The 21,363-nt window shown below is 40.3% G+C and overlaps 1 protein-coding gene across 2 annotated transcripts in view; it reads left to right on the top strand.

Moving 5' to 3' along the window:
- Nucleotides 1-21,363, top strand: part of RBKS (ribokinase) — a 110,861-nt gene that overhangs the window by 31,500 nt on the left and 57,998 nt on the right. For both annotated transcript variants that reach the window (XM_025405844.1, XM_025405845.1), the window contains exons 3-5: nucleotides 10,291-10,354; nucleotides 11,281-11,343; nucleotides 15,131-15,295. In XM_025405844.1, coding sequence (XP_025261629.1) covers nucleotides 10,291-10,354; nucleotides 11,281-11,343; nucleotides 15,131-15,295 — 292 coding nt within the window. The remainder of the gene's footprint in view (nucleotides 1-10,290; nucleotides 10,355-11,280; nucleotides 11,344-15,130; nucleotides 15,296-21,363) is intronic.

The following is a 21,363-nucleotide window of genomic DNA, read 5'->3' as shown; positions in this document are numbered from 1 at the left end:
AGTTCTTATGGAAGTTTATTGTTTTTAAAGATCTAAATGAGAGAGAGTAGTCTCCCTTGTCCTTTATATTAATGTCTGCCTCATTACATCCTCTGGGAAGTAGCAGTTCTCAAATAACTTAATGCTGCATTCCCTGAATGTAATGAGTTTCTAACTGGGGTGTGAGAAGTGAGGGAAATTAGCCTACTCCAGTGGGTTTCTGTCATCCAGCTTCTAAACAACAGCATGAGTCATCCTGTTTTTAGCAGGTTTCACTGCAGCAACACAGCTTTTGGAAACTTCGTGTAATAACTGGTGATTTACTCATCTCTAAGTCATTTTCTTCTAATGCTGTATCTTAGATCTGAAAAGAATCTTGGCCTTAATGAACTGCACATAACTGATCTTTTGGCATTGTTTTGTTTTCATGTATGTAGAGATATGATATTGTAACATCCAGTATTCCTGTTTTTATCCATGCTACTGAAATAATTTGAAAATAAATTAAATGGGCTGCCAAAAGTTTACATTTTTCATTTTTCATGAAATTTTAAGGTGCTAGCATTATAGTATTAGTATAACAGGAAAGGTAGATAATTGTGTTTGTTTGATTTTTAGGGAAAGCCAGGCTGGGTCTGTACATTATTAAAGGGCAAGAAAAATACAAGGAACTTAAAAGAATGAGCTTTCTCCTGTGAACTATATAGATTTTACCAAAATTCTCAAAATGTCATTTTTCATTGCAGTCAGCACTTTTCTCTCCACAGGAGTTTTAAATGATGTCTAAACTATACAATTATCACTTCATCTACTAGTGAACTGTAATTTTATGTCTAACCTATGATTAACATAATTTTCACATGGCTATTGGGTCAAAAACATCACGTGAAGCATAAGATTCAAAGTAAGAAACCCTCTTTCACTAAGATTGAGCTCTTGATAGATTTAAAATATCATTGTAATTAATCAGCAACTAATTATGTCCCAGGAATTATGGGGCTGTGAGAGGGGGCTGATTAAAAACTTAGGCCTGACCCATCTCGTACCTGATTAGCTGTGGAAGGTTTGGAGAGTGATCAGATGGTGCTGACTTAATTAAGAGGACCTGGGAACTGGAAAGAGGATGATACAATTTCCTGTGTAGGAAAACCTGGACGTAGAATTGGCATTGGAAGCTATGTACCCAAAATGGCTTCCTGAAAGAGGGGAGTTCCTAGAGCTGGAGACGTTAAAGGAGAGATTAGAGAACCCCTCCGTCTTGGAAGCTTTATAGAAGCTATTTATGTAGCCATTAAAGTCAAGATTGGATGTCCCCTGGGATCTCTTCCAAGCCTAAGATTATGAAATTGGTTTTATTTTAGGTCTGTTGAATTTGAGGTAAAGAAAGAAATGACAAAGAGAAATATTTGAATTATGGAACTGAACTTGGGAAATGAATCCTAAAACCATATGAGTGGGTGGGAGAGGAATAAAAGCAGGGGGCTGTATTTTGGGAAATGTTCCAGTTAGGAGGTTGATTAAAGCAAAAGTACTATTTGCGTATGACGGTTTATGTTAGCATCTGTACAATGTTGAAAGTTCTATATATCTACCATGCCCCTGATTTAGTCATCTAATGTTTAGCACCGCAGTGGATTTTAGCCTGTGTGTCTGCATAGCAGAGGATCAAAAAACATGACTGTAGCTAAAACCTATCCAGGGTAACTTTGGTTAGATAACCTGGGACCTTTAGACATGGAATTATTTAAAAGCTTAAGCAAATTGCACAATATTCTTAGACTTCTTAAAAAGAAAATAATATATTTTTATAATAGAAGTTATTTCTGTCCATTAATCATATTTTATCCATTGTGAAATACATTTTTATTAAGCAAATTAGTCAAACTTGCTTTATAGCAGTTTTTTTTTTTTTTTTTTTTTTTGAGACGGAGTCTCGCTCTGCCAGCCGGGCTGGAGTGCAGTGGCCGGATCTCAGCTCACTGCAAGCTCCGCCTCCTGGGTTTACGCCATTCTCCTGCCTCAGCCTCCCGAGTAGCTGGGACTACAGGCGCCCACCACCTCGCCCGGCTATTGTTTTGTATTTTTTAGTAGAGACGGGGTTTCACCGTGTTAGCCAGGATGGTCTCGATCTCCTGACCTCGTGATCCGCCCGTCTTGGCCTCCCAAAGTGCTGGGATTACAGGCTTGAGCCACCGCGCCCGGCCTATAGCAGTTTTTTAAAGATGACAAGTTCTAAGTAGAAACCAAAACTATGAAATTTATCAAGATAAAAATGAACAGATGGAGCAAAAGAAAAACAGGTAAAAATTTTCTATGGCTTTCTCAGCAAGATTGATTTACCTGTTACTACCTGTAACAAACTAAACTTAAAGCTCTTACAAAGTAAGACTGATGGCCCAAACAAACTTCTTATATTGAGCTAGGGAGAAATATTTGTTAAGATATTGTGACAAAGAATATTAAAAGAGTTACGTCAATATTTATACAGTGATACATGTATAATGAAACATTTGAAGTACTTAAAAGTTATTTAGTCAGTTTTTAACTGAATCATGGACCAAAGCTACAGTCCAGTGATAAATGGAGATGGTATTTTCAGATTTAAAATCCCCACAGATATTGTATAATATGAAAGTCGTCCTCCCAGGACAAAGAGCCTATTAGGACGTCTTTCTTAAGACTTCACCTGAGTTAAGTGTTTCCTGCTCCATTCCATCGAAGCCAAATGTTAAGAGGAGGAAGTTATTCCTAAACATCAAAAATTGGCAGTTCAGGAGAGGACCATGGTCAAGTAAGGAACTCAAGATGCAGTGGCCCAATATGAGCACAGAAACCATGAGCAGGTATGAACCCAAATGACCCAGGTCAGGAATCAGCAAACTGGAAACACCTTCAAAAAATTACCCTGTCTTACTTCCTTCAAATATGAGACTGTCAAACTCTCTAATACAGGTAGCTATCTGTTCTCCCTTCAGAACCATCAAGCATGAAGTTTTGTGACAGAGGCGATACTGATGCAGGCTGCCCTGGTGGGCTTAGCCAGGGAGGGTTCTTGGCTTTGCCCAGGCAAGAATTTAAGAGTGAGCCAAGGATAAGAAAAAGGCACTTTGACTGAACCAGTGCTGCACGGCTAACCCATAGGCTGGGTGCCCAGAGGGTAGTGTATGGACTGTTAGCAACTATATTTACATGTACTTTAAATTATATGCTAATTAAGAGGTGGGTTATGCAGAACTTTTTGGAAAAAGGGTGGGGAATTTTCAGAACTATATAAGGTAACTTCCGGGCCATTGCCATGGCATTTGTAAACTATCCTGGGTCCAGTAGGAGCGTCTTGTGCTAATGAGCAGTGAGAGCAACTAGAGGTCACTTTCCTCCGTTTCAGCCAGCTTCTTCATTGCACCATGTTTTGACCAGATCCTGCTTCCACCAGCAGGGTCCAACCAGAAAGTAAGACCTGCTGGCCTCCTAACTCGGTGTATTAAGGCGGCGTTGTTCAAAGTCCAGTCCTCAGACTGGTGCCAGGCTGCATGTAGATTGTCACTGGTCCAAACAGTACAGGAATGGAGAGTAAGCAGTTAGGATCATTTATAGCAATTTGACAGAATAACTTCATAGCTGTTGAATATAATAGTAATAATAAATTAGGCCTTGTAGTTTGTATGACTCTTTTTTGTTTTCATCTCCTTGTTATTGTATTTTATAAAATAGTCCACAATGGGTTGAAAGCAAGAAAAGGAAAACAAGGCCAATGTTTCTCCATGGATAGCTTGAAAAGCAGTGCATTAGAGTATCCATCACCTTAACCAAAAAGTACCTTCTGTGCTAGATTACTGTGGGAGAATCATCTGATCATGCATTGAGATTTTCATTTTCAGAGATCAAAAATTAGTCACCAGGTCTTTCCAGGTAATATATAATGAGGTGAAATCTGTCCTTTCCTGAACTCTGTTGAAAGACAGCTAGCTAAAAGTGGTTGGCTCTGTTGATTGGAATGCTCAGCCATATGTTCAAACAAATGATCCTATAACCAAGCAAATAGTATACACCTTATATAAGAAGAAATGGTAGAAATGAGAGAAAATAACTGGATTATCTCAAACCTATCACCACTCTCATATAATCAGGCCTAATAATGGTGATTGTAGCATTAACTTTGTGTGTTAAAGGTCTTCATTTTTTTCTGAGACAGGATCTCACTCTGTTGCCCAGGCTAGAGTGCAGTGGTGCAATCTGGGCTCACTGCAGCCTCAACCTCCCCGGGCTCAGGTGATCCTCACACCTCAGCCTCCCAAGTAGCTGTGACTACAGGCACATGCCACCATACCTAGCTAATTTTTGTATTTTTTGTAGAGACAAGGTTTCACCGTGTTGCCCAGGCTGATCTCAAACTCCTGAGCTCAAGCAGTCAGCCTGCCTTGGCCTCCCAAAGTGCTGGGATTACAGGTGTGCACCACCATGCCCAAAGGCCATTTTTTTTTTCAGAGACAGGTTACCTAGGCTGTAGTATTATGGTGTAGTCACAACTCACTGCAGCCTCAAACTCCTGGGCTCAAGCAATCCGCCCACCTCAGCCTCCAGAGTAGCTGAGACTATAGGCATGCAGCACCACACCCAGCTAATTTTTTAATTTTTTGTAGAGATGGGGTCTTGCTGTGTTGCTGAGGCTGGTCTCGAACTCCTGTCCTCAAGCAGTCCTACCACCTCAGCCTCCCAAAATGCTAGGATTGCAGCATAAGCCACCATGCCTAGCCTAAACGCCATGATTAAGGTAAACACCCCTTTATCTAGGATTTAAACAACCAGCAAGCTTAAATAACTGAGATTTTATAGATTCTTCTTATGTATTTTGTTATAAGGCCACAAATGACAATATATAAGTTAATTTGAAGGATTTATTCAAAAAAGTAACAGCTGGGTTTTGTATGACAACAAATGCAACTTAGTCTCCTCAACCAGCTGTTCATTATAACCCTCAGGCACTGAAAAGTCACAAAATGTCTTCAGTTGCAAGGATTAAATTATATTCATCTTAGTTTTAGTGTTAAACCTATTTTCTGTATTCTAATGCTTTGAAATTGGTAACCTGTTTTAATATATGTGATAACTTCTCGAGCAGAATATTCAATTTCATGTGGCCTTGGATACGATATTTTGATCTCCTATGTTTTATTCACCCCAAGTGTATGTTGAAGAGTAGAATTACTAGATGGTTTCTGCCATTTGAGGATTCCAAGCAGCCTAAACAACCATTCCTCAATCATTTTGCAAAATAGAAGTTATGGTGCTGACTGAAGTTGCCCTCCTTAGCTTCAGGTCATAGTTCTGGACTCTGGAAGCCCTGCCAAAGCTCTGCTTCAGTGCAGAAGGACCCCTCCCAGTGATAAGAGTGAAAGAAGCATCTCAACACCCTTAGCTGAAGAAATGCTCTTGTTCGTCATATACCCAGCCCTTTTGCTTTCCATTACCCTTGCTGCATTGTCAAATATAGAAGCCACTAGCCACTTGTGGATATTTAGATTTAAATGTAATCAAAGTTAAAAATTGAATTCCTCAGTCACACAGTCTGTATTTTGAGTGTCTGTATTGGGCAGAACAAATAGAAAACATTTTCTGTATTGAACAGCACAGATATAGAACATTTCATCACTGCAGAAAGTTCTGTCGGATGGCACTACTCTACAATATTCAGGACAGAACTGAGCCTGGGATTTCCAAAGAGCATGTTGAGTTCTGAGCGTTCCCTTTTGGCTTATGTGCAAGCGCTTGTCCATAGTTGCTCTTGACCTGGCTTCCTTCATGTGGAACAAGCTCACACAGACAGGCTATTTCAGACTATGTGGGTTTCCAAGAATCTTTCTGCCCAAAAGTATTTCACTGCTATAGGCAAAAGAGTGTGAGAGTGCCTTCAAGGAAGCTGTTGAAAACAAAACCTTGTATGGAACCATTCTAGAATAGTTTGGGTGCTTGTAGTCATGTTCCTTCAAGAATGGAACATGACAGCCGGGCGTGGTGGCTAATGCGTGTAATCCCAGCACTTTAGGAGGCTGAGACAGGAAGATCACCTGAGGTTAGGAGTTCAAGACCACCCTGGCTAACATGGTGAAACCTCATTTCTACTAAAAATACAAAAATTAGCCAGGTATGATGGTGCACACCTGTAATCCCAGCTATTCAGGAGGCTGAGGCAGGAGAACCACTTGAACCCAAGAGGCAGAGGTTGCAGTGAGCCACGATTGCACCATTGCACTCCAGCTTGGGCAACAAGAGCGAAACTCCATCTCAAAAAAAAAAAAAAAGAATGGAACATGACTACAAGATGGGTCCAAGGGAAATGAACAGAAGGGCAACTGATGTGATCACATCCTAAAGAGTCTCCAGTAAGCTTTTAAGAAGGCTAGACTAACAAATATGAAATTGCCAACAATATAAGATGATATTGAACTATGGGCTTGATTAGGAATGTCATAGGAGGTCTGGAGATGAGAGGATTAACAAGGGCCAGAGTAGGGAAGGTAGACCTTAAATTGATACCTGAAAAACAGGTGAGGTTGGATTTGGTGGAGGAGAGGGCAAAGGACTTCTAAGTTCTCAGAAATGATGGTAAGGAAGCAGACAGGTTTCTTTCTATTGATATATCCAGAAAGGAACAATTTTCTGTGGAAGAATGGAACACACCAGGAGTGACTGAAGCCTGGATTGAGACATAGTCCATTGAAGTAGTGCTCACTGGCAGGACAGAAAAATAGAAGTTCAGTTCAGAAGTATAGTTCAGAGGTAGCAAGCCGAAAGGCCTACAGGAACCAAGCAGGTCACAGAAATTGCAGTAGGTTAGATAGGGACTGTGATGAAGTCAAGAGTCTATGCCCACTTGAAGGCACTTACCTCTCAGTTCCAGACGGTTTGCCTTGCAGGAATGTGGACGCGGCGTTACCAGAACCTCTGAATGTTCAGAACCTCCTGGACATCTGTCTGTTTTTGTGAAGTCTTCTAATATTTAAGTATTGAGAACTGATTAAAATTAAAAACAAAATTAAAATTAAAACAAAAATAACAGGGCATTCATAGCAAAACCTGCACACAGATATTTATAGCAGCTTTATTCATAATTTCCCAAACTTTGAAGACATCCTTCAGTAGACAAATGGATATTTAAACTCTGGTACATCCAGATGCTGGAATATTATTCAGCTCGAAAAAGAAATTAGCTATCAAGGCACAAAAAGACACAGAGGAACTTTAGTTGCATATTACTAAGTAAAAGAAGTCAGTCTGAAAAGGCTACATACTGTGTAATTACAACTGTATGATATTCTGGAACAGGCAAAACCATATGGAGACAATGAAAAGATGAGTGTTTGCCAGAGGCTAGTGGGGAGAGAGGGATGAATACACAGAACACGGAGGATTTTTAGGGTAGTGAAACGATTGTGTATAGTACTATAACGGTGGATATATGACATTTTATATTTGTCAAAGCCTATAGAATATTCAACACCAAGAGTGAACCCTAATGTAAACTATGGAGTTTGAGTGATAATGATATGTCATGTAGGTTTATCAGTTGTAACAAATGTACACTTAGTTGCAGGATGTTAATAGTGGGGGATACTAGTTGTAGGAAGAGACAAAGTATATGGGAACTCTGTACTGTCTACTCACTTATGCTGAGAACTTAAAACTAGTTTTTAAAATAAAGTCTATTTTGGCCGGGCGCAGTGGCTCACACGTGTAATCCCAGCACTTTGGGAGGCCGAGGCGAGCAGATCACAAGGTCAGATCGAGACCATCCTGGCTAACATCGAGACCATCCTGGCTACTAAAAAATACAAAAAATTAGCCGGGTGTGGTGGCAGGTGCCTGTAGTCCCGGCTACTCGGGAGGCTGAGGCAAGAGAATGGCATGAACCCGGGAGGTGGAGCTGGCAGTGAGCTGAGATTGTGCCACTGCACTCCAGCCTGGGCGACAGAGAGAGACTCCGTCTCAAAAATAAAATAAAATGAATAAAAAATAAAGTCTGCATGGAGACTATCCTGGCTAACACGGTGAAACCCCGTCGCTACTAAAAAAAGTACAAAAAACTAGCCGGGCAAGGTGGCGGGCGCCTGTAGTCCCAGCTACTCGGGAGGCTGAGGCAGGAGAATGGCGTGAACCCGGGAGGCGGAGCTTGCAGTGAGCAGAGATCCGGCCACTGCACTCCAGCCTGGGCGGCAGAGCGAGACTCCGTCCCAAAAAAAAAAAAAAAAAAAAAAAAAGGCTGCTTTTTAGAAAACAGTAGTAGGACAAACGAAACATATCTAGGAGTCAGATTCAACTTTCAACCCACCAATTTACAGCCTCTGCTGTAGATTCAACCGTAGAGTTCAAGCCAAGGTCCAGCCAAGGTAGCAGTCAGACAAACGGTTAGCGTTAGAGAGGTATGGGAGAAGATAACAGGGTGTCCTGACCAGCACAGTGATTGCAGAAACGGACAGTAGGGAGATGTCGGTAAGATGCCAGCAGTTGGTATCAAAGGCCTTGCAATCATAGTTTTCTGGCTTTGAGCCACAGACCTAAAGTTCTGGCCCCTGCAAATAGCTGGCCAGGCAGAGAAGAGTACCTGTTCTGAAAGAGCTAGAGGGCTAAGCAGATGAAGAGGATACACACTCGTGCTGACAGAAACGGGGAGAGATCCAGTTACCAAAGTGGACCACAAAGCAAGAATGTGGTCACAGGACCCAGGCACAAACACAGCCACTTAAATTATAGTTCAGTGGTTCAGGGGTGACACTAGGCGCTGGGCTAACTAGCTTTTTCTTTTCCTTTTTTATTTATTTATTTATTTATTTATTTATTTATTTTTGAGGCGGAGTCTCACTCTGTCGCCCAGGCTGGAGTGCAGTGGCGCAATCTCAGCTCACTGCAACCTCCGCCTCCTGGCTTTAAGCACTTCTACCTCAGCCTCCCAAGTAGCTGGGACTACAGGCATGCACCACCACACCCAGCTGATTTTTGTATTTTTTAGTAGAGATGGGATTTTACCATGTTGACCAGGCTGGCCTCGAACTCCTGACCTCAGGTGATCTGTCTGCCTTGACCACCCAAAGTGTTGGGATTACAGGCGTGAGCCACTGCGCCCAGCCTGAAGCTAATCAGGACTTTGTTAGTAACAGACAATAGACACTCAATTCGAAATAGCTTAAGCAAACAAATAAAAATAAATAAATTTTTTAAAAAGAATGTATTGCCTCGTGTAACTGAAAAGCCCTGTGGTAGAGCTGGCTTCAGATGACTTAGGGGTCCATTAGGCTGTTAGGAGTCTGTGTCTGTTTGTGTCTGTCACTCCTGCTTTCTGTTATGTTTCTGTTTTCTTTCTAGCTGTCTCTATATGGTGAGCCCCAGTGACTACAAGCTTACATTCTCTTATAGCCAGCAATCTTACTGGGAAGAAAACTTGTCTTCCCTGGTAGTTTCAATAAAAGTCCCAGGAGTGAGTCTTTTTGGACTGGTTTAGGTCACATGCCCATTCATGAACCCATCACTGTGACCAGGGTGGTGGAACTTTTTTTTTTTTTTTTTTTTTTTTGAGACAGAGTCTCACTCTGTCATCCAGGCTGTAGTGCAGTGGCGTGACCTCAGCTCACTGCAACCTCCACCTCCAGGTTCAAGCAGTTCTCCTGCTTCAGCCTCCCGAGTAGCTGGGACTACAAGGAACACGCTTTTTAATCAGGCCTGGGTCCCTTGGCCAACTTAATTTTGTTGTCTATAGAATGGGACAGAAATGGGTGTCCAAAGGAAAAACTGAAATACCTTTAACAGAATAGATGCTAGGATGCATAAACAGAATTCCATTACACCAAGTTACTCAAGTTAGCTAGGGCCTTTAAAATTTCCTTTTCTTTGCCTCCACATGTCAGTGTCAAGGGAAAAGATAAAAAGATTCTGGAACATCAGGTAAGTCATGACAAAGATGCCCATATTTACCATGAAGTACAAATAGCTGAGATTGTTCATAAATATTGAGGATTGATGATGGTAGACAACTCCATCTCAGTGGGAATTATCACATGAACAGCTCAAAATGAGAATGACTTAATGAGTGGCGTTCATTAAATACTTCACATTTTAAGTAGGATATAAGTGAAACATTATTATATAACAATTCTTTGGGCTGCAATCAAGTCTAGCATCTTATATTAAGAAGATTAATTAGCTAATGTTTGTAAAGTACTATGCAGATATGCCCTTTTAAAATGCTAAGTATTCTAAAAACTACATTGTAGCATTTTACTAACTATAAAAGATCTAATATTCATTATTTCTTTGGTACAGGTTGGCAAAGATTCTTTTGGCAATGATTATATAGAAAACTTAAAACAGAATGATATTTCTACAGGTAAAATTCCCATCTTTTTTACAGTTACTGTTGATAGCTTTTTTCCGTGATTTTGTTATGAGAAAAATTGAATCTAGAGGAGAATTATTAGACCTTCCCCTGGTGGCCAGAGAATTTTTATGCACAGCTTTGTCCATTCTTGCTTAAATGTCCTTTGGTTTATTCTTCATGTACATTCCTCCAGATGGGAATAAAATGATAAGAGATTACAAACCTTCATCTCATGGATATGTGACAAATGACAAGGAGAAAAAGGTGCTGCATTCACAAAAGGTGTTTTAAGAACGTTACAGCTGGCAACACTCATTAGAAGCCATAGAGACTGAAACCATTATTTCACAGAAGAGAAAACCAAAGGCCAGAGATGTTCTGTGATTTTTCCAAGAGCACACAGTTGGTTGGAGCCAGAGCCAGGACTAGAATAAAATCTTCTGACTCCAGTTCAGGGCTCTTTGCTGCTACCAAAGACTGCCTGGTCAACATTTCTGTTTATATGCTAGACCTTGATTCTTGGTGAAATAACAAGCTTATGAGAATGAAAATAATCAAACAAGTTCATTTTATAGGTTTGACCTTTTTTTTTTATCTCAACTCTGACATTCCTTTCAATGAAGAACATAAGTGTGTTGGTCTAGAAAATGCATATGTATACAATTATGAATAATTGGGGGGACTTGAAAGTAGGAGCAGTTTGGTGGGTTGTTACTAATGCAGAGAAAAGGTGCAACTAAATATAAAGCTGTCTATTTTTCTTGTTGTATAGATGATGGGTATAAATTAGCACTAATTACTTATTTTTTTTTATCATTCCAGATGGTTAAAGGTTAAAAAGTTTTTCCGAGGATTAGTGTTGTATTGAAATTGTTAAAATAAATTATACATGCCAGTCTGTATACATGTGATTGTAATTTTCTTTTTTCTTTCAGAATTTACATATCAGACTAAAGATGCTGCTACAGGAACTGCTTCTATAATTGTCAATAATGAAGGTAAGTGTTTTGCATATTGGAGTGTCATTTCGTAAGACAGTGTATTTCCAGAGTTAGATCAGAAGCATCATCAATTTTGACCCATAATCCTATGGACCTCTTACTACAGCCACCACTCAAGGCCTAAAACATAGTTTTTCCAATCCAAATGTAAATGTGTTTCCCTTTATTTATACTTCTCACGTTGATTGTTCAGATCAGTTTTCAGACGATTTTCAAAATTGTCTCTCCAGTATATATGAAGTTGCCTCAAAATAATATGTATATGCTGTAATGTCCCCATTACCCTTCATGTGAACTTATAATTGACATTTGTCTCTAAAAGCAGTCAAGCATTCATCTGTCATTTCAGTTACACTAGGTAAATAAATGTAAATAGGTGCAAAGAAAAGTTTGATGAGTCATATTTATAGAATACGTTCTGAGCAAATGGCAGCAACTAATTACATCCAACTTATCGTTAGTGTTCAATTTTGTCTGTTCTTTCAACAGCAATCAAATCGCAAAAGTCTATATATACAACTAAGTCTACCACAAGGCTTTGCCATAGCTGATACATGTATCTTTTAAAATAGTAATTGGGCCTGGCACAGTGGCTCACACCTGTAATGCCAATGCTTTGAGAGGCTAAAGTGGGAGGATCACTTGAGGCCAGGAGTTCAAGGCTGCAGTGAGCCACAGTCCCACCACTGCAGTTCAGCCTGCATGACAGAGTGAGACCCTGACTCTAAATAGATAAATGAATGAGTGAATGAATGAATTAATTAATTAAAACAGTGGCTGAGCGTGGTGGCTCACACCTATAATCTCAGCACTTTGGGAGGCCAAGGCGGGTGGATCATTTGAGGTCAGGAGTTCAAGACCAGCCTGACCAACATGGTGAAACCCCGTTTCTACTAAAAATGCAAAAACAATTAGCCGGGCCTGGTGGCACATGCCTGTAATCTCAGCTACTCAGGAGACTGAGGCAGGAGAATCGCTTGAACTCACGAGGTGGAGGTTGCAGTGAGCCCAGGTCGGGTGACTACACTCCAGCCTGGGCGACAGAGCAAGACTCTGTCTCAAAAAAAAAAAAAAATAGTAACAACCTTCAAGTCAGGTTTTTATAATTTCTGCCAACTGTTTTAATTATAAAAACACCTACATAAGATGTTTTAAAATCAGAATCAATATTCAGAAGGACCCAGCATTTCGTGGGGCACCTAGGACAGAGCCTCATGTGTTGTGGACAGTGTGCATTTTATTAAATTAGGATTTGTCACAATGTGTCTTTTATTTATAATACAGCTTTGCAAGATCATTTCTCACAGAAAATACAGTATTTTTAACTCTAGTGATTCCAAGTTGCAATAATAATGATATGTTTCACCTAAAGGTAGTAGATAAAAGTTTTCATTCTAACTATAGAAAGCCTGTGTTCATTTAAGCTACCTTTTAAGTAATTATTCCTGCCAACAGCAGCTCATTCCTTGTCTTAACCCTCTTTTGTTGTTGTTGTTGTTCTAGGAATATCCTCAAGTTCTCTTTCTTATTTATGAACAAAATCTGCATTTTCCATGCAAAGATATAATGTAATAGTGTGTGTCAAGTGCCTATTTGGTAGACCTTGCCTGGTTTACAGTGTACAGTAATGCCCTCAAGAGTATAGGTGGTAATAGAAGAATTCAGACAAATACACAGAGATGGGACAATCAGCTCCCTTAAACGAAGGAGTGAGTTTGCAAGTTTAGTTTTGACAAGTTAAATTTGAGGCATGAACAAGCTAGCCATATGGCATTGTCCATCAGACAGCTATAGTCTTGGGCTTGTTGCTCAGCAGCTAAGGCCAGGCCAAAAATTTGGATCTGGGAGACAGCAACATGGAAGTAGCAGTTGACTCCAACAGAGAAAATGAGGTCACTGAAGAAAATGAAGGAGAGATGCTGTCTTTCAGCAAGTGGGTACTTTGAATTTTTCCAGGACTGAGGTTAGGTTTATGCTGAACCATCCCCACTTTATTAAGCCTTCCTCGTGGCCAACAAACACATCTGTGGTAAGATGATAGGATAGAATTTGTTCTGTGTTGAGAGGTGATTTTAGGTCATGTCTATACAAGATCAGCACGAGCAGCCTGGAGCACAGAAAATGCCTGCTACAACTCATTCCTCCAGATCAGTGTTGTCCAATAAAAATAAAATGCAAGCCACATGTGGAATTTTAAATTATCTAGTAGCCACATTTTAAAAAGTAAAAAGGAACAGGTAAATTTAACTTAGGCAATATATTTAACCCAATATGTCCAAAATATTATCATTACAGTGTGTAATCAGAAATTTATCTTGGCTGGGCACAGTGGCTCATGCCTGTAATCACAGCACTTTGGGAGGCCAAGGCAGGTGGATCACATGAGGTCAGGAGTTCGAGACTAACCTGGCCAACATAGTGAAACCCCGTCTCTACTAAAAATGCAAAAAAAAAAATTAGCCAGGCGTGGTGGCACACCCCTGCAATACCAGCTACTTAGGAGGCTTAGGTGGGAGAGTTGATTGAAGAACCCAGGAGGTGGAGGCTGCAGTGAGCCGAGATCGCATGACTGCACTCCAGCCTGGGCAACAGAGCGAGACCCAAAAATTTATCTTTTTTTTTTTTAATTTTTAAAATGGTAAGAATGAATGGATATTTTACCTTATTTCCTTTGTACTATCTTTGAAATCCACTTGTATTTTACTTGAATCACACCTGAGTGGACTAGCCACATTTCTTTTTTCTTTTTTTTTTTTTGAGACAGAGTCTCACTCACTCTTGCCCAGGCTGAAATGCAGTGACGTGACCTCAGGTCACTGCTACCTCTGCCTCCCAGGTTCAAGCGATTCTCACACCTCAGGCTCCCGAGTAGCTGAGACTGCAGGCACATACCACCACACCCAGCTAATTTTTGTAATTTTAGTAGAGATGGGTTTTCACCATTTGACCAGGCTGGTCTTGAACTCCTGACCTCAAGTGATCTGCCCACCTTGGCCTCCCAAAGTGCTAGAAATTATAGATATGAGCCACTGTGCCCAGCCAGGACTAGCCACATTTCAAATGTTCAATGGCCATGTGGGGCTTGTGCTCATGACTACCATATTGGACAGCACAGCTCTTAAGGGTTCACCTTACAGATGAAATGCACCACCACCCCTCCCTCATTCAGGTGGGATTAAAGACAGCAGGTCCAAGTAATAAGAATATATCAGAATCCTTAGTTCTGTTTCTGTTTGATCCATTATAGTATAAGCCAGGTATCCCTCTCTCTTCTATATCTGATACAATTTTCTATCTGTTAGATATTTTAAATGTGTTTTGATTGACAGCATCACTTTTTAGAATACCATAGGGTACACATGAACTGCTTGCATACTACAGTGTCATACGAGTTTATTCCTATTTATATTCGTCTCTATAGCATCTGTCATTTAGGATTCAGAACCTTTACCACATACATATACCAGCTATTTTCTATAGAAGAAATGTTTAAAGTATGTTATATGTCATTTCTCAACTAATATTCTTTATATATAAGAATATTGGGAAAATCTTTTTAAGATTTTGCTTAAGGTGATCAGAATAATGTGAATCTTACAGAGATATTACAAAACATACATTTGGAACTCAAAATTCAAGCTGAATAACCTAGAAATGTTAAAATTAATACTTACAACACATTTTGTATAATGACTTTACAAGGGTGATTGTATTCATAAGACTGCAGAATATCATTGCTTGGCTTTGTTTAGTTTTAATATAAATAGGTGGAATTTCTTTATAGGCCAGAATATCATTGTCATAGTGGCTGGAGCAAATTTACTTTTGAATACAGAGGACCTGAGGACAGCAGCCAATGTCATTAGTAGAGCCAAAGTCATGGTCTGCCAGCTCGAAATAACTCCAGCAACTTCTTTGGAAGCCCTAACAATGGCCCGCAGGAGTGGAGGTAATTATACATATTTGTCATTGTTTCTATAAAAGCTTTTATCGCCATCTTAAAGTTAGCCGTCTTAATTTTAAGTTAAGCAAAGCAATACTCTTTCTGTAGTAAAATATTCTTTCTTCCATCTGTGAGATTCATAGTCTTGTGGTTCTTGATAATGTTAGAGAACCTTACAAACGGTTAAAAAAAACATGAGTAGCATTTCCAAAATCCCTCTATATAAATCTTCAATGTAGTTGGAAGAAATGGTACAAGTAGAATTAGAATTCCTGTAATCCCAGCTACTTAGGAGGCTGAGGTAGGGGAATCGCTTGAACCCGGGAGGTGGAGGTTGCAGTGGGCTGAGATCACATTGCTGCACTCCAGCCTAGGTGACAAGAGCAAGACTCCATCGCAAAAAAAAAAAAAAAGAATCCCTGAAGCAGCCGCTTGTCCAAGGTACACATTAGGTGGTGAAATGTTTTCTACTCTGAGAAGCAGAGGTCAAGCTGCATGTCATACATACAAATACATACATACATACATACATACAAACAAATACATGCATACATACAAATACATACATACATACAAAACTAACTGGGGCAGCCCAGTTACTTTTTGACAAACATCTCTAGGAATTGAAGATTAGGTTTTTTTCTCCTTTTCGTAAAACTTTATCATTTTCAATAAACAACAAAAGATTGTTTATATGTAATATTTTCTATGTTATCAATATCCATTGACATTGCCTCTATTGTTTGACCTTTGATTTTGGAAATTTTCAGACCTACAAAAGCAGCAGAATTGTACGAGGAAATCCATCACCCAGCTTCCAGTTATCAACCTGTAGCTAATCTTGATTCATCTGTTCTCCCAGTCACTCCTCTTCTCTCACCTCCAGCAAATAACAGACTTTTTAAGAATCCAGATAATTTCTTTGTTTGCTTCTTTTTCACCACTGACTAGTGGGGAAAGCATCTTCTGAATTAAAATCCCATTTCTGTCCCTGTCAGCCTGTGGTCCTAGCAGAATTACCTGATTTGTCTGAGCCTTGTCAGTAAAATGCATATAGAAATACTCCATCTGCAGAATTGTTCTAAGGATGGAATAAAATAAAATATGATGCCAAGCGTGGTGTAGTACATGGTGGTAAATCCCAGTTTTTTTCTCTTCCATCCACTTCTCTCTTTAAAGTTAGGATAATATCCTGATCAAGCATCATTTGGTGAAAAAATTCAAAATAAATAGTAGCCACTCTAACATGATGACTTCTTGATGTTGTGGCAATAGTTCTGTGATTTTTTTAAGAATAAAGTAGAGAACCACATTGACTTTTTCTCAAGATACAAAACTAAAAAGAAAAAAGAAAAAGAACAATGTGTATGTGTGTGTGTGTGTGTTTATATAAGTGATTTCTCCCAAAGTGTACAGTGTTCTACATAGAAATAAATGGAAAATAAGTCAGTGAAATGATTTTGTGGAGAATTTTTAAATGTTCGTCCTGATTTCACAAATTTTCCTCTTGGCAAAACAACATGCTGTGGTAAATTTTCACTGACATTTAGTGTATTTTTAATGGACTTGAAGCTGTCAGAAAGAATTCTAAGCCAAAACCCATTTGGTTCCATTTTCTCAGAGTGTCACAGTAAAGTCTAATGCTTATGGTTACGCATTCTCTGCACTGTGCCCATCTCAGCAGAGTGATGTGAATACAAGGTGCCACCCTGCTCCTGCTCTTGTCTTTCTTTGTATAGATCAAAGCGTATTCTCGTGTACTTCTGTTTTTTTCCTACTATCCCTTGCTGCTCAGAGATCACTGTTTCCTCTGTCCTAGTCTAGTTGCCTGTTACCTACCCAGCTTGTGAAGGAGAGAAAGGTACGGCAGCCACAGTTGAGGATCTAACCTTTCACAGGTGAGAATAGAGTAATCCGGATGGGCAGGCAGCCTACCCTGGGGCTGTCATTGGGTTGGGTCCAGAAAGGCTTCTTCCATCCCCTTCCGTGTAGCTCTTCCATTTGGGAGCTGGAGGACCCAGGGCAGCAGGAAGGTGGGTAGGTAACAGTGGGTCACAGACCACTTGGCCTACTTCACACTTTTACTAAGAGCCAGCATGCCTTGCTATTAATTCTGCATGAACTTCCTTATATAATAATATCAGAAATAGTAATATCATGCATTTATATGTACTTTACAGCTTACGAAGTACTTTCTTACACATTTTATCCTCAGAAAAACCTTATGACAAAGATATGGCAGGTAGTGTTCTCTCAGATTAACGGTGAGAAGACTGAGACTGAGAAGTTAAGTCATTTGTTCAACCAGTGTCACACTTTAAGTTATGGAAACCATGATTTCAGACTCTAAGACCCAAGTTCTGTCTCCTAGTTTAAACCGCACTTCATACTGCCACAACCCATTGATTCCAACAAACTGAGCCTTTATGAAGAGTATCTCTAGAAAAGTCAAGTCCATAAATGTTAACACTGTCCAGCACGTGGCCTAAGCTTTATGTGTTTTTCTGCCCAAGAAACAGAGAAAAGGCTCTAAAGTGTTTTCAGCACTGTGACTCCAACAGAACACATACATGGGTGCGCGCGCACACACACACACACACACACGCACACAAGCACACACACTCATCTGTCCATAAGTCCTCCAGTCAGGTGGCTTTCTCTGGCCAAGTCAGCTGGTCCCTATTTGGTAGATACTAACCAGATGCAGCTTAGATTCTATTCCATGAGGAGGGTGTGTGTGTGTATGTGTATATGTGTGTTTGTGTGTGTGTAATGTATCATCATTCTCATATGCAAGAAGAGCAGTATCCCAGCACTTTGGGAGGCCAAGATGGGCAGATCACGAGGTCAGGAGATTGAGACCATCCTGGGTAACACAGTGAAACCCTATCTCTACTCAAAATACAAAAAAATTAGCCGGGCATGGTGGCGGGCGCCTGTAGTCCCAGCTACTCAGGAGACTGAGGTGGGAGAATGGTGTGAACCCGGGAGAAGGAACTTGCAGTGAGCCGAGATCGCGCCACTGCACTCCAGCCTGGGCGACAGACCAAGACTCCATCTCAAAAAAAAAGAAGAAGAAGAAGAAGATTGGTATAATGAAAGGAGAGCATTGGTTTGGGAATCATGAAATATGGCTTTAAATTCATAATCAATCAGGAAATGGGGGATCTCAGTCAAGTAAGTCAGTTCCTCACTGTGGACGTCACTTTCTTCTGTGAAACCAGAATTGGGCTGACAGCTCTCAGGGTTCTTTCACGTCACTTTGGACTGATCCCAGGGCAGAGTGGGCTTAATGATCTCTTAAGCATTGAGCGCCCTACCCTTTGCCCCAGGAAGCTGCCTATGTGCTGAACAGCATTATTCCATCTTCAAGAAAGATGATAAAGTCATCATCATCATCATCGTCTATGGGTTTTGTTATCACAGTTCCATTATCTTTACCGCTTACAAGTAGTGAATTTTGAATTAAGCACATTGTATAACTAGATTATGCTAATATATCAGTCATGAAAATCCAGAGGAAAAGATCCCTACATCTTTGAATATACTGTCTCAAAACTCTCTGTCTCTATCAAAATGAAAGCATCGATTTTAAAGACATAGCAGCTACAACACCAAAAATCGGTAGCCCTGTGTAGCCCCCATCCTCACCAGGCCACAATGCTATGAGGTAGGCCCACCGAAGAGCCGATGCTGCAGCTGCTTGTGATGAAATTATGCATGTTGGTTCTGGTCTTTATATCCATTTCCAAGCAAATGGAACAGTACATGAACAATTATAAATAATTGAGATTGTAAAATTGCCAAAGTTAAATTATCAGTATGATACAAAGTATCTTTTAATGCCGCTTAGTACTTTTGCCTTTGGCAAGCAAAACTTCTTGTCTGGTCATCCAGACTTTCACAGTGACATTGTCCAGCACATAGCCCAAGCTTTGAGTGTTCTTGCTGCTCAAGTCACAGAAAAGAGCCTCTGGAGTAATGGACAGCAAAGCCAGTATTTTGAGTATCCCAACATGCTCGCAGTATCTTCACTTAGGGTGATTTTCTTCCCTGGTTTCTCTGAGCTAATTATTAGGGCCTTCCTAACTGTCCAGCCCCTGCCCTCCATGACAACACCATAAAGAGCTTCTGCCTCGTTTTCCTGCCTTTTAGCCTATACATCTGCTCCTCCAGGCCTCACCAGTTCCTTACTGACATTATTGTGCTATCCATTAACATGCAGTTAAGATAACTAGGAGTTTAGTTCATCTGACACTACAATTAATAATAATTACTGTTGGGTGCTGCCAGTCACCTCTGCAACTCCAAGTTACTCCATGGTACATTCTGTGTTCTCTAGCTCTGCCTGGTCCCAGGATGACATAATGGCTTCCACCTTGTCTATTACAGATTTGCATTCTTTGATTAGCTGCATCTGCTAATTTATGTTTCTTTCATCGTGGTAGAGTATGCTTATTTGTGGTAGCACAAGCCGAGAAGAATCCTTTCTTTATGGCAGTTACACTTTTCCTCTAAATTTAGTTACTAGTCAGACTCTAAGCCTATGTATCCAGTTACTATTGAAGAATGCTGTCCCTCAGTAAAGTACAGGCAAATAAGATTGATTTTTATAGAGTATTTACAGTAAAATTATAGAATTCCTTATTCTAGCAATTGATACTTAAATTTTAATGTAATTTTTTCCTTAAAATTTGTTTTTATTATGGAAATTTTCAAATATATATAGACATACAGAGAATAGTATGGTAAACCTATCTATACTATCATTTAGCTTCAACAGTTACCAACATGTGGCCAGTCTTTTTTTCTACTTTTAAATTCAATCTTTTGTTTTAGACACCGTGGGGTACATGTGCATACTTGTTTTTGTTTTGATTTTGTTTTTCTTGTTTGTTTGAGATAGAGTCTTACTCTGCCCACCCAGGCTGGAGTGCAGTGGCATGATCTCGGCTCACTGCAGCCTCCACTTCCCAGATTCAAGTGATTCTTATGCCTCAGCCTCCAGAGTAGCCGGGATTACAGGCCTGCACCACCACACCCAGCTAATTTTTGTATTTTTAATAGAGACGGGGCTTTACCATGTTGGCCAGGTTGGTCTTGAACCCCTTACCTCAGGTGATCCACCTGCCCTAACTTCCCAAAGTACTGGGATTACAGGCATGAGCCACCGTGCCGGGCCCTCATATACGGATTTGTTACATAGGAATATTGCGCCCAGGTAGGGAGCATAGTACCCAATAGGTAGCTTTTCAACCTGTGCCCCTCCCTGCTCCAGTACTCTGTAGTGTCTGTTGTTCCCATCTTTCTGTCCATGCATACTCAATATTTAGCTCCCACTTATAAGTGAATACATGTGGTATTTGGTTTTCTGTTCCTGTTTTAATTTGATTAGGATTATGGCCTCCAGCTCCATCCATGTTGCTGCCAAGGACATGATTTCATTCTTTTTTATGGCTACATAGTATTCCATGTGTATATGTACCACATTTTCTTTATCCAGTCTACCATTGATGGGCACCTAGGTTGATTCCATGTCTTTGCTATTGTGACTAGCATGGTGATGAACATACAAGTACATGCTTCTTTTTGGTATAATGATCTGTTTTCCTTTGGGTGTGTACCCAGGCATAGGATTGCTGGATCAAATGGTAGCTCTATTTTAAATTCTTTGAAAATCAATCTCCAAACTGCTTTCTACGTGGCTGAACTAAGTTACATTCCTGCCAACAGTGTATAAGTGTTTCCTTCTCTCTGCAGCCTCACCAGCATCTGTTGTGTTTTGACTTTTTTTTTTTTTTTTTTTTGAGATGGAGTCTCGCTCTATCACCCAGGCTGGAGTGCAGTGGCGCGATCTCGGCTCACTGCAAGCTCCATCTCCTGGATTCACGCCATTCTCCTGCCTCAGCCTCCCGAGTGGCTGGGACTACAGGCACCTGCCACCATGCCCGGCTAATATTTTTGTATTTTTAGTAGAGACGAGGTTTCACTGTGTTAGCCAGAATGGTCTCAATCTCCTGACCTCATGGTCCGCCCGCCTCGGCCTCCCAAAGTGCTGGGATTACAGGTGTGAG

Source organism: Theropithecus gelada, chromosome 13, assembly GCF_003255815.1.
Source record: "Theropithecus gelada isolate Dixy chromosome 13, Tgel_1.0, whole genome shotgun sequence".
Taxonomy (NCBI): domain Eukaryota; kingdom Metazoa; phylum Chordata; class Mammalia; order Primates; family Cercopithecidae; genus Theropithecus; species Theropithecus gelada.
Note: the sequence above shows the minus strand (reverse complement) of the source record. Positions and strands in the feature narration are given on the sequence as shown.